The sequence below is a fragment of the Papio anubis genome, chromosome 5 (genome assembly GCF_008728515.1).
Source record: "Papio anubis isolate 15944 chromosome 5, Panubis1.0, whole genome shotgun sequence".
Lineage (NCBI taxonomy): Eukaryota > Metazoa > Chordata > Mammalia > Primates > Cercopithecidae > Papio > Papio anubis.
In genome coordinates this window covers 72,004,979-72,019,463 of record NC_044980.1, presented here as the reverse complement: position 1 = coordinate 72,019,463, position 14,485 = coordinate 72,004,979, and the positions used below count along the sequence as shown (strand labels likewise).

General features: G+C 39.3%; 1 protein-coding gene across 3 annotated transcripts in view; it reads left to right on the top strand.

The window, feature by feature from the left end:
* The window catches only part of DMGDH (dimethylglycine dehydrogenase), a 120,965-nt gene that overhangs the window by 66,569 nt on the left and 39,911 nt on the right, over positions 1-14,485 (top strand). For all 3 annotated transcript variants that reach the window (XM_017959687.3, XM_003899855.3, XM_009208667.4), the window contains 3 exons: positions 957-1,161; positions 7,841-8,089; positions 9,935-10,133. In XM_017959687.3, coding sequence (XP_017815176.1) covers positions 957-1,161; positions 7,841-8,089; positions 9,935-10,133 — 653 coding nt within the window. The remainder of the gene's footprint in view (positions 1-956; positions 1,162-7,840; positions 8,090-9,934; positions 10,134-14,485) is intronic.

Genomic DNA, 14,485 nt, shown 5'->3' with positions numbered 1-14,485 from the left:
TTCCCACAAAGAAAACCCCAGGCCTGGATGACTTCACTAGTTAATTTTACCAGATATTTAGAGAAGACTTAATACCAATCTCTCAAACTCTTCCAAAATAGAAGAAAAGTGAATGCCTCTCAACTCATTCTATGAGGCCAGTATTGTCCTGATAACAAAATCAGACAAATGCATCCCCCCAAAAAGAAAGACTGGTATCCATTTTGAACATAGATACAAAAATCCTCAACAAAATACTAGCAAACTGAATTCAGCAACATATAAAACAGATTATACAGTATGACTAAATGGAATGTATTCCAGGAATGCAGGGTTGGTTTAACATCTAAAAATTAATGAATGGAACAATACCACATTAATAGAATAAAGGACAAACTACACAATTATGTCAATAGATACAGAAAAGACATTTGACAAAAGCTCCTTGCTTGTATTTGGTGCTCAGCCAATTTTTGTTGAATAGATGAGACCTATATTTAATATTTCACTGATCATTCTATGAACCTATCCCATCTGAGTTTCATTCTTCTTTGTTCTCCCCACAGTACCTTGCCTAAAGGCCTAAAACAAAGTAGATATTCAGTAATTAATTGCTGAATTATTGAATCGAACATAAATTTCCTGACACCAGATATATTATTTAACATGTAATTTATTAACAGTATTAAACAATTAAATATAAATTATAATTGATATATCAATTGGAATTAGATTTGGCTTCAAATGTCAGAAACCAAAATAAGGTGTAAACAAGAAAGAGGTTTATTTCTTTCTTTTCAGCAGTCCAGGACTTGAATGGTGGCTTTTTCATGAAGTCTTCAGGGACCCAGTTACTTTCCAGATCAAGAAACAATTTTAATGTCCAGTTTTACTAAACGTTTGCTAGCAGGATATATGTTTTACTGAGTAATAAGTATATATTTGTTTGTATATTGACTCTGCTATGATTGATTTAGGTTTTAGCTGGATTGTATAATCCTGGAGATGGTCACATTGATCCTTATTCTCTAACTATGGCCCTGGCTGCTGGGGCTAGGAAATATGGTGCCCTTTTAAAATATCCTGCACCAGTAACTTCTCTGAAAGCCAGGTCAGATGGAACATGGGACGTTGAAACACCACAGGGGTCTATGAGAGCAAATAGAATTGTGAATGCTGCAGGTAAGCATATCTTTTTTTTGAAATTTCTGTTTTTTTAAGTGCCAAAGAAAGAAGATATTTAGCCATAATGTTTCATACTATGGATGTTGTCATGAAGCACTGTGATGCTCCCAAATTAAACATTTTGTCTGTTTCTAAGTGACAAAGCCCTCCTTCCATCACTTTGCTCTTGGTGGATGCGCTAACACTCTGTCCTTGGTTATCCATAAAAAGTTGCTTATTTCCTCCATTCTGCATTTTATTTTGCTCCAGATTGTGTTTTTCCAAATTATGCTGCTTTTTCCTTCCTGTGTTCACTGTTTCTGTATATGAATAACCAAATTCTAGTGTTGAAGTTCATAAGCATCCTTTCTGTGTCCAGTTTGCTTTTTAGGGCAGATTTGCTCATTTGGGTTCTCTCTTATCCATTTCTGATGACTTTTGACTCTAGTTGAAAAAATTTTTAAACCCTTTTCCTTCTAGAACATTATTAAACGTATTTCATAATCTTCTCTTTTGGTTGTTCTGTTACAGTTTGGACTCAGAGTAGTGAAGCCAAAAGGGATATTTGGGATAATCCAACAACACACTTATTTTCATTTGCAGAGGCAAGGTCCAAAAGGGTCATGTTACTTGGCCAAGTGGCCACTGATCGTTATGTCAGAGCCAGGACTGGGATCTGGCCTTTTGATTCTTGAGTTAATACACTTTTGAATAGGTGGATTGCATGTCAAGTCATTTTCAACTGTCACACATGCAAAATAAATTACAGTGAAAATGCTTGTGCAGTCTAAACTGGGATAATAGTTTATATTTTCCTATGGTTTATAATGTTTACTTTAAAACTTAAAATAAGCATGAGGCAGTGACTGATTTTCTTTGAGAATGAAAATAATCTTTATTATATATCTGATCAAATGATATCCCATGAGGACAAGCCAGAAACCCATACCCTTATGATTCTTTTCTCTGTATTGTAACTTTTGATATACATATATGTATTATATATATATATTTTTTGAGATGAAGTTTTGCTCTTGTGCCCCAGGCTGGAGTGCAATGGTGCAATCTTGGCTCACTGCAACCTCCACCTCCCAGTTTCAAGCGATTCTCCTGTCTCAGCCTCCTGAGTGGCAGGGATTACAGGCACCTGCCACCATGCCCGGCTAATTTTTGTATTTTTAGTAGAGACGGGGTTTCACCATGTTGCCCAGGCTGGTCTCAAACTCCTGTCCTCAGGTGATTCACCTGCCTCGGCCTCCAAAAGTGCTGGGATTACAGGAGTGAGCCACAGTGTCCAGCCAATTGATATTACTTTTAACAAAGCATTTTTGGTGGTCCTAGAGACAAAGTCATGTCTTCAATATTTAAGTCTAAATTAGTTATTTCCGAATTCTCTTACCCATGCCTCCTATTTGAAAAGCAATAAAATATCATGCTTTCTTTAATATAATTTGAAATTTGCAATAATATTAAATAACTTGCCTAAAAAGTAAGAGCAGTGGTACAATACAACATTGCATTGTTTTTGAGCCTCACTTTCCCTCCAGTCTGACACTATACTCTCTTAATGTCCTTAGGAATCTCTGGTCTAAATTCTGTCAGAAAACTTAAGGCAATGAAATAATTCAGACTTTTTTCTAAGTAGCAAGGATTCTTTGTAATTTTGCAACTTTTTCTATAGTCTCATGAATTCAGGCCCGAAAAACATTTGACTGTTTTCATCATGATAGCAAATACTAAAGTAACATACTGAGACTTCCACATCCAGCACCTGTGGCAGACATTGCTAATCATCACTACACTCATTTCAGATGTGTTTGGACAAAGCCCCACCATTTTTCTCAACACAGTACTTTAGGCATTCATACATTCCTGATTGACATTTTGAGAAATAACATAGAAGACCTTAATTTAACACATCCATTGTTTTCCTAAAATGGATCAACATACAAACATAATGAGTTGTCATTGTAATGCATTTTTTTTTCTAAACCACATATTGTAACAAATAAGGAATCACTGAAGAGGAAGACCAAATGATCTCCAAAGAGATCTGACCTAAACCCATAACACTAGTTACCAGATGAAGCTTTCTCTGCAGCTGTGAAATCTTGTGGGGTGATGGGGTACAGAAGGGCAGGGAAAGGAGGTCCTTGAGAACAGCTGTCTCATGCTGGCCTGGAAAACAAGTCCCTGAAATTAGGACAGAGTGGCCCTGCATGGAGTGGTAATGTCTCCCTTTTTCCTTTGTTCTTGTGCTTTTTGCCTAGCCACTTCCACTCCCTTTTCCTAGTAACTCCAGGCAGCTCCTTGCTGAAACTTGTGGGAAGTAACTTATCTCAATTCTTTATCTCATTCAGATCAGACCTCTGCTCCCTAATCTTTTTTTTTTTTTTTTCTTTTTCTCTTCCATCTCTTTTCTTCCACTGGGTAAAAGTTACCAAGAAAATCTAACTGATTACATATTAGCAGTCCACAGGAGGTGTGGAGGGGTGTGTATGTTTGTGTGTGTGTGTGTTTAATTATCTGTAAGTCTGTTTTCAAAAAATCTTTATTTAAAGCATAGAAGATCCCCCAAAGGGTAAGCCTCAGTAATTGGGAACAAAAGTTTGCATATGCTCCCTTCTAGAACTGAAGCTAACAAAGATCAATTTTATGAATAAAAGCAACCATCTGCAGTAGGCATCATGCTATAATAAAATGAGTGGAGAGTGTGTGGCTGGTGGAATGTTTCCCACAGTTTCTCAGTGTGACCGGAGTATCTCCCAAATTCGGGCAAGGCCCTCAGACCAGCACTGAAATCTGATTAAAGGAACCAGGATATGGACTTAGAAATACAACCAAAGTGAAAAAGATGTAAAGGCTGCTGGGTCTGCAGGGTATCCATAAAAAGAAAAGTCTAAGAGTAAAAATTTGTCAGCTGATGTGTTTCTGGCATTGTCCATGGCAGTGGTGCTCTGTGGCCCAGAGACATACACATTGCCAACTGAGTGACTTGGGTAAATTACTTATGTGTAAAATGGGGATAATATCTCCCATCTTGAAAAGTTATTATGGGTAGTAAATAAGCTAATAATGTAAAGTACCCAGCACAGGGCTCACCAGGTAGAAAGCAGTAAAAAAATTAGGTAATTATTATGATCATTGCAATTATTTCCTTCATATTCCATGCCCTAGTCTGGGAGACACTAGCATCAGGTTATGATAGCTTCTTGGTACCAGATTTAAGACTGCTCAACTGCTTTCTTTTCCAATTTACTAGCAGAGTGGGTGCAGAATCCAGCACTGATTCTGCTGGTAAGTTGACTTCCCAAAGAGCTTGGTTATCAAGCTAGTGTGCGTAAGAATCACCTCGGGAAGGTTCCCAAGCTTCAAAAAGATTCTAATTCAGGTGGTCTGGGTAGGTTCTCAGAAGCTGCATTCTAAATAACTACTCCAGGTACTATACTGTCTGTACCAGATGATCTGCAAGAAAATCTTTAAAGAAACACTATTGTGTAGGTGTTTCTATAGGAGAGAGAATATAATGACTGTATTCTGAGTTAGCAGAACTGGGGAAGTTTCTGATGCTTCCGACCTCTTGATGGGCAGTAATCTAACTTGCCTTTAGTTACTGAAGCTTTCCAAATTGGCTTCACTCTACCCTTTCCCTCAGGTGCAGCTCAGGGACGCGGCGGGGTACTAGTTATTATGATGCAGGCTTTTTCTCCACGTGGTGTTGAATGTTTCTCTTGACCTCATTTCCAGTTGACTCATTAAATCTGAGATAACTTTGTAAAATTTACTTAAGAGTTTTCCTAACACGGCAAATCGGAAATGTGATTGGGTTGTGCTCACATGAAGCTCAGTGTTCAGCCAAAAAGACTTGCTTAATTGTGTGTGATACTCTGCATCAAAGCATGAGGCCGTCATTGTCATCATATAAACCATCTAGTAGGTGTAAACTTGTCCGTGAACCTTCAGCCTGCATTTTAACCTCATTTTTATTAATCATTGCATTTTTAAAAACTGGAAGCCATTTCCAGTAGTCATTTTTAATTGACTCTTCTCTTCAGTTGTTTTTCAGGTGATAATGGTAGATTTTAGAATGAATCTTCCACACCTGTCTCTCTTCCCTTGGACTTAGTGGGTGGGTGATCAGGCAGGAGTTGAAGTGTAACTCTAGCTAGATTTAGGTTAATTTGATTGACATATGGAAAAAGAATGCTAAAGACACCAGCCCCATAGATGTCTATGGGTAAAACAGCTTGCTATGGGATTTGAAGTAATATAGTGATATGATACTTCTGCACACATTTCCAGTTTATATTAATGATGAAGTGCATTAATAAGCAAGCAATTGGACTCAGAAATTCATAAATATGTTTGAATAGGACAGAATTTATTTTTTTCAATTTATGTTTTTAATTGAAACAAATATAGTGAGGATATTGTAGCAGTTTGAATTGCTAGGCTAAATATTTTGATTTTTGTATATTCAAAAATTGTTCTAGTGTATATAACTAGAATATGTGGCTTTGCTATATTTTCGTACACAGTCCAGACATTGGTAATTCACATCTTCCTACTAGCAAGAGTAAATTAAGTCTCAAAATTACTAAAAGACCAACACGCCTGTACTTGGGGAGACTGAGTTGGGCAGATTGCTTGAGCCCAGGAGTTCAAGACCAGCCTGGGCAACATGGCAAAACCCTGTCTCCATAAAAGATACAAAATTAGCCAGGCGTGGTGATATGTGCCTATAGTCCCATCTACTCAGGAGGCTGAGATGAGAGGATCACCTGAGCCTGGGAGGTCGAGGCTGCAGTGAGTTATGGTTGCACCACTGCCCTCCATTGCAGCCTGGGCGACACAGTGAGACCATGTCTCAAAAACAAAACAAAACAGGCCAGGTGTGGTGGCTCACACCTATGATCCCAGCACTTTGGGAGCCGGAGGCAGTGGATTACCTGAGGTCAGGAGTTCGAGATCAGCCTGGTCAAAATGGTGAAATCCCATCTCTACTAAAAATACAAAAATTAGTCAGGCATGGTGGCGGAGGCCTGTAATCCCAGTTACTCAGGAGGCTGAGGCAGGAGAATGGCTTGAACTCAGGAGGCAGAGGTTGTAGTAAGCCAAGATCGTGCCACTTCACTCCAGCCTGTACAACAGAGCGGGACTCTGTCTCAAAAAACAAAACAAAACAACACTGGCAAATAGCTCCAATGCCCACAGTTAGATTTCTGGCTTGCAAATGGGTACCCATTTCTGGATTTATTATACAAGTGTGACCAACTTAGCCATTGCAACAAACAAAACAATAGAATGCAAAGGAACGGTTTAGATGGTTACAAGGAAATAAACTTACACACATACGTACATAATCTAGGTTCCCAGACTGATTCATAATTGATGATTCTCTGTCTAGCTTGGAACCTCATAATGATAGAGACTTCAGGACTCCTTATTAGATTCAGAAAAACAGCAGAGACAGTAATGGTTAAAAACTTATTGTGCAACCCCTAAAGAAATAAATAGGATCGTGTAATCATTTCAATGATCACTCAAAATTATTATGAAACAAACAAGCAAATAGAACTCCCTGCCCCCAGATCATCTAATGATGGTCAGTCAACACCATATCCTTGCCAAATAATAAGCATTTTTATTATTTTAGATTATAAAATCCCTTTATACAGTGAAGGTGCCTTGGATTTTAAAAATAAAGTCTGCAGCAAGAAAAACCAATAAGATGTGATGATTACAGGATGTCCAGTGTGGCCTTGGGCATGTCTTACCCTACTAGCCTTTAGCTCCTACATCTGTGTACTGAAGGGTCAGCATGGGAAATAATCCAGGGTCCTTTCAGCCACAGATTATCCAGTTCTATCTTTTACAAATGAAAAAAGTAACATTCACCTCCACAAATAAGACAATCTTTGTGCTAACAGTGAAGTGGGAAACATTTGTCTAGGGAACTCCCCGCCTACTTATGAGACCAATCTCCCCTTTCTTGTGGCTTCTCTTTCTACCTAGTTTTGACTTCTGGTGCTTTTGTGCCTTTACAATAAAGGATCTTACAAACTTATTGAAACTAAACTTTTAAAACAACAGATAAAACTTAATGTGCTTTCTCTCCCAAAGTATGCACTATTTTCAAATTTTAACTTAACAGAACAATCTTGTATTTTTGGAATTTTAGGCATCAACAATTTGGGGAGAATAGGGCTTAGAGGATAGAAGAGTTGGCTTGTAGGGCTTTCTTAAGTATATCATTATGTATTAGGTTGGTCACAGCAACACGGGGGCCTCTTCCTTTTCCTGACTGTCCCTGTCCACAAATAGGGGCAGTCTGTAACAGTGCTTCTTATTGACATTTGTACATGTTGTATATTTGGGTTGTTTGTTTTTTCTTTCAAATAAATTTTTTTTAATTTTTTTCCTGCCTACCTTTGCTTGTGGGTAACAACATTTTCAGGAATGGAGTTCCCCTAGATCACAGATATCTTCGAATCTCTGGGCAATGCAAAGTATTGTCTTCTCTTTCCCCATTCAGTTTTGCAATGACAAAAAGTTTAAAGATGGTTATGACATTTATTAGACTTTGCCATGAGTACTTAAGCCTTTTAAACATTTTATTCTAATATAAATTGTTATGTGAGTGTCAGTTGTGTATTTATATATGTGCTGACACTTTTAAATGATTTTTTTGTTTAAGGATTTTGGGCTCGTGAAGTAGGTAAAATGATTGGACTAGAACATCCTCTCATTCCGGTTCAACATCAATATGTTGTTACATCGACTATACCTGAAGTGAAAGCTTTGAAACGAGAACTCCCTGTGCTCCGTGACCTGGAAGGATCATACTATCTCCGACAGGAAAGGGATGGGCTTTTGTTTGGTCCATATGAAAGTCAGGAGAAAATGAAAGTTCAGGACTCCTGGGTCACCAATGGAGTTCCTCCAGGTGGGTTTAGCAAATGAAAGTGTGTGCTGGTCAGACACAAATGGTTCATCCTCTCCATGACTGGGGGATGGCTGTAGAATAAGACAACAGCATAATTCTAGACTAATTCAGATACCTGGGACATTGGAGGTGATGGGTTTGAGGTGGGCTCTGTTCTCATATCCCTTTGAAAAATCACAGCAGGGAGTCGGGGGAAAGAAAGATGTAGCTGATATTAGAGAAGCTGAAGAAACATTTCTAGTTGCTTTGAAAGGTTCCAGATACATTTTTACCTGCCCACACAACCTCCTGCCTCCCCATTTTTTCCCTTAATCCACTGCCAGCTTGGTCTACTTTCAAGATTTGAATATAGTTGCTATTGTGCTTTTACAGCTGGAAACACAACTGATATCAGAGGCCAGATATCTATCCTACTAAGAATGAAAACCCGAGAGTCTATAACAGAGCAGGGTTTTTGGTACTGTAAACAGAGTACTTCCCATGCTACGTAAATGGATATGGAAAAGGTTTGTGCCTCTATGCCAAAGCAGGGGATACTACAGTTTCTCTTTCAAGTTCTTTAAGGGAGATGGGTCTGTTTTTGCTTTTCATGAAATACTTCCCCAGAGCCAGATTGAAGATTGGGTCATCTAAGGAGGTATCTCAGGTTTTAATCTGTAAAAAGAGCTAAAAAATCACTGGGGACTGAAATATTACAGGGAATATAAAGAAATGTAGGAAATGGTACTTCCTAAAATTATACTTTGATAAGCTTCTTGAGATAGGAAATGAATCCCTCCATTCTACTCCTCAAAGCATAGGCCCAAATAATAGCAAATGATCACTAAACTGCCTTTCACAGAAGTTAGGCCAGCTGGTTTCAGGGCTTTGGTTGTGCTGAGTGGGCTCTGCACATTTGGGCCTGAGCGGAATTGCTCCCAATCCCACAGGGAGGGTTGAAATACCACTAAAAGCCTCCCTCTCTGCTGTTCCCTCATGCTGGCAGCTTCTCCTTCAAATAAATCTTGAACAAATAATTAAATAATGCTGTTTGGAGGGAGAGCTGCATTGTTAGCTATTGGTGAGCATGGGTACCCATGTGTGCTAGTTGACCCTGATGGTGTGCAGGCCTCCATGAGGCTGACCCTACCTGCAGTCCCCAGGAAGGGCAAGAAGCTGGCTGGCTGCTATGTGGAAAAATCACCAGTGTTGGTGGAGACATTCTTTTAGAAGCTCATCTGTGGCCCTGCCTGTAATCACAGTGACTTTTAGGACAAGAGGAGGATTGCGCTTCAAGACCCTGCCTCTTTTCAGAACTCTAGCCCTTGGATGTGTGTGGGGGCAGGCTGGAGGAAGGAGGCCTCCAGGCCATTCCTTCCCTGCTGAAAGGAGAGTTAAAAGAGGTCTAAAATCCATCATCTTAGATCCTGGAGCAGTGTTCCACTTTTTCCAGTATTCTACCATGACTCTGTAAACTCCCATTTGCCCTCATCTCAGGGGATAAAACAAGTTCTTATGGTTAATTGAAGCATAATGATCTCTCTTGACAAGCCAAATTATGTTTAAAAAAAAAAAAACTGTGATTGGATTAAATATCAGAAACTATATTATTCATACATTTAAATTTTCTATTAATTAAAGGTTAACTTTTATGATTTTGTTTCAAGAACAATAACATTGTTTTCAGTAATATAAATGGATACTCATCTGTTGATAGTGAATATCAAGTTTAGACTTTAACAAAATATGGCAGTACTTTCCCAACAGGCCATTTTTAAAGGTAGGCCACATCAGAGGCTTAAATCACTTTACAGGACTTGTCAGCTCAGCTATGGCATCCTGACCACAAAGGGCAAATCTTTTTAGGTTTTGGAAAGGAACTCTTTGAGTCTGATCTAGATCGAATCATGGAACACATTGAAGCTGCCATGGAAATGGTTCCTGTCTTGAAAAAGGCTGACATCATCAATGTCGTCAATGGTCCTATCACGTATTCTCCTGACATTCTGCCTATGGTGGGGCCCCATCAGGGAGTCAGAAACTACTGGGTGGCTATAGGCTTTGGGTAAGTATCTTCATGTAATTCAACATTTATTGTAGAATCACTTATTTTAGCTAAATCTAGTTCCATATTCTCAGGATGCAAAAGGGAAATGTGGGAGGCTGAGAGAGAGAAACAGAGAGAGACCCAGAGAGCTTTTTCCCTTTCATGACCAAGGATTCATACAATGAATAAAAACTACTGGTTCAATCACTTGTATATGTTTTAAAGAAGGGCAATTATTTCCTGGAACACAGAAGGGCAATGATTTCCTGGAGCTTTCTCTTTTTTTTTTGAGATGGAGTTTTTCTCTCATTGTCCAGGTTGGAGTACAGTGGTGTGATCTTGGCTCACTGCGACTTCTGCTTCCCAGGTTCAAGCAATTCTCCTGCCTCAGCCTCCTCAGTAGCTGGGATTACAGGCATCCGGCATCACGCCTGCTAACTTTTTGCATTTTTTTAGTAAAGACAGGGTTTCACCATGTTGCCCAGGCTGGTCTCGAACTCCTGACCTCAGGCGATCTGCCTGCCTCAGCCTCCCAAAGTGCTGGGATTACAGGCATGAGCCACCATGCCCGGCCTCCTGGAGCTTTCTCTTTGCATATTTCCTGCCATTTCCATTAATTGTATCTCATTTTATGCTGTGTATCTTCAGATAGTCAATTTGCTTCAGTTTTACAAGGATGTTTTCATAACACAATGTGACAAAGATAATTCAAAATATCAAATGTATAATATATCTGCTGCATTTTTCACCATAATTCATGTTTGTCCAACATGATTTGTTTCTTTATAATTCCTCAGGTTTCTTTCCATTTATGACTCCATTGCCTCTTTGATGTTTCATTTCTGATATTTGTTCCATTAATTTGGTGAATGTTGATGTCAAGCCCACTCAACTATCATATCACAGCTTCTAATATTCTATTTTTCTTCCCCATTTTATTTGGCCATTTATTCAACTAATATTTAATAACTGCTAGCTCTGTGCCAGGCCTAGGGCTAGGCATTGGAACACAGCTGACAACAAGGCAGTGAGGTCTGACCAGAGCTGGAAGGCTGCCTGAGGCACAGCTCTGCTGATCCAGTAGAGAGGCTGGGGTCTCCACTAAGGTAGCAGCAGTGAAGACTGAGAGATGGGAGATAAAATTATCTAGATTTGGTGATCATTCCATAAGATATTGAAGGGAAAGGGAAAAATGGCAAATGATGGCAACTTTTCTAACTTGACCACCGTCTATATGTTAGAGCCATGGAGAGAGAGCCAAGAAAATAATGAGTTCCATTTTTGATGGGTTGAGCTTGAAGTGTTAATTTAGGTACATGGGACATCCAGAGGGAGAAAGTCAGATGGAGATTTGGGATGGGGAGTTATAATGTAATTGAGGGCTTATATAATCACTTATAGAGTCCATATGCAGGCATGTGGAAGTAGGAGTGCTTCTCCTGCACATTACTCATATATCTTCTTTGGAGAAATGTCTATTCATATCCTTTGCCATTTTCATAATTGGTTAATTTGTCTTTTTATTGTTTCGTTGTGGAAGTTCTTTATATATTCTAGATACAAGAACCTTATCAGGTACATGATTTGCAGAACTTTTCTCCCATTCTGTGGGTTGTTTTTTTACTTTCTTGATGGTGTCCAATGAAATACAGAAGTTTTTAATTTTGATGAAGTCTAGAATACGTATTTTTTCTTGGTTCACATGTACTTTTGGTGTCATATACAAGTAACCATTGTCTAATCCAAGTTCGTGAAGATTTAAACCTATGTTTTCTTCTAAGAGTTTTATAGTTTTAGCTTTTGCATTTAGGTCTGTGATCAGTTTTGAGTTAATTCTTGTATATGACATGAGGTAGGTGTCCAACTTCAGTCTTTTCATATGTATAGCCAGTTGTCCCAGAACTATTCATTGAAAAGACTATTCTGTCCTCATTGAATTATGCTGGCATCTGTAATGTCTTTTTTCTGATTCCTTTTCTCATACCAAACGTGCGGTACTTTCCAACACCAACAACCAATTCTCCAATTCTCCAGTACTAACTGGGTGTCCAACAATTCCATTCAATTCTGACACCAACTCCTGGAATTAACATAGACCCCACAGGTTACAGGATCTGTTCCACAAGACCACTCTCACTTCAGACACCAGTCTCAAGTCGTGGGAGACACCCATACTTCTGACCAACTGGGTGTTCCCACAACCCTCTCCTCAGATTTGATACTTTTCTGGAACCAATCACAGAACTCAGGAAAATACTTATGTTTACTCTTTTATTATAAAGGATACAGCTCAGGAGTAGCCAAACGGAAGAGATACATAGAGCAAAATGTGAGGGGTTAGAGGTGGGTGGTGCAGTGCCCCCAGGCCCTTTCCAGGCGCCTTCCTAGCCCATCACTGTGTTCACCAACCCAGAAGCTCTCTGAACCCATGTCTAGGTCTTTATGGCGGTTTCATTATGTAGGCATGATTGATTAAACTATTATTGGTGACTGAACTCAATATCCCTTCTGCACTCCCTGGAGGTTGGAGTACGGAGTGAGACTGAAAGTTCTAAATCTCTAATCACGTGGTTTTCTCGCAACCAGCCCCCAACCTGAAGCTACCTAGGGCTGCTGTCCTCTCTCCACAAGACCTATCTCATTAACATTAAAAAAAGAGTAAATCTCAAATGTTTTATGAACCCTGTGTCAGGAACTGGGGACAAAGACCAAATATTTAATTTTTATTATACCACAGCATCTGTATAAAGAATAAATTGACCATAGATGTATGGGTTGATTTCTAGATTCTCAATCCTGCTCCTTCATCTGTGTCTATTCTTATGTGACTACTACACTGTCTTTTATTTATTTATTTATTTATTTATTTATTTATTTATTTATTTTTGAGACGGAGTCTCGCTCTGCTGCCCAGGTAATGGCACAATCTTGTCTCACTGCAACCTCTACCTCCCAGATTCAAGCAATTCTCCTGGTTCAGCCTCCCAAATAGCTGGGATTACAAGCACGTACTACCATACATGGCTAATTTTTGTATTTTTAGTAGAGATGGGGTTTTGCCATGCTGGCCAGGCTGGTCTCAAACTCCTGACCTCAAGTGATCCACCCACCTCGGCCCCGCAAAGTGCTGGGATTTCAGGCATCAGCCACCACACCCAGCTGACCCTCTCTTAATTACTGTTACTAGAAGTTACTAGCTTTGTAGTAATTTCTGAAATCAGGAAGTGTGAATCCTCCAACTTTGTTCTTTTTCAAGATTGTTTTGGCTGGAAGTCCCATAAATTTTAGGACCAGTTTGTCAATTTATGCAAAGAAGCCAGCTGAGATTTTGATAGAGATTGCATTGAATCTGTAGATCAATTTGGGGACTATTGAGATCTGAACAATGTTAAGTATTCTGATCCATGAACATGAAATGTCTTTCCATTTACTTAGGTCTTTTAAAATTTCTTTAAACAATGTTTTGTAGTTTTCAGAGTAAAAGTTTTGCACGTCTTTTGTTAAATTTATTCCTAAGTATTTTATTCTCTTTGATATTCCAATTGAATTTTAGTATTAAATAATAGAAATTGAAGATCATTGACTGTAAGGCATGTTCTGAGCAGATAGAATCACTGATCTCATATGGAACACCTATTAACTAATTGCTAAGGAAAGTAGAAAATTGCTTCCTCTAGAACAAGTTACTTATAACCTAGAAATCATATCTGTTTGCATGTGACTGATGTCAGACTCCCCCCCTATTGCTCTGGCTAATTTTCTCAGGTCATGGATACTGGGAGGTGGGTGGAGAAGATAACAGGTGGGAGTGGGGGTGGGCAAAGTGCTTCCCTGTCTTTGACAGGTTTGGTCTAAACAAAAAAAGCCTTCCCCTTACCTAAAGTTGAGCTTTCTAAGAGATTTCTTATGTAATATAATGGAATACCCCCATTAGCTGCCCCTCCTGGCTTACATCAGTACACTCATTCCATGGTTCTGGAGGCCAATGGTTCCTATACCTGGGTGAGGAGCAGAATAATCTGAGGAACATGTTAAAAAGCAGAGTCTTGACCATGTGGTTAGTCACATGAATGTTTTTTATCTCCTATACCTCTCATCTGTGAAATTCCTATTATTTGTCACTAGAACCCATGTGGCTTAGTCTGCTTGGGCTGCCATAACAAAGTACCAGAGACTGGGTGATTTAAACAACAGAAATTTACTTTCTCACAGTTCCAGAGGCTGGAGGTCTGGGACCTCATGTTCCAGAGGCTGGAGGTCTGAGATCAGGGACTCTGCTATCATGGCAGAGTTCCGGTGAGGGCTCTCTTCCTGGCTTGCAGATGGCCACCTTCTGGCTATGTGCTCATGTGGCTTTTGCTTGGTGGGTG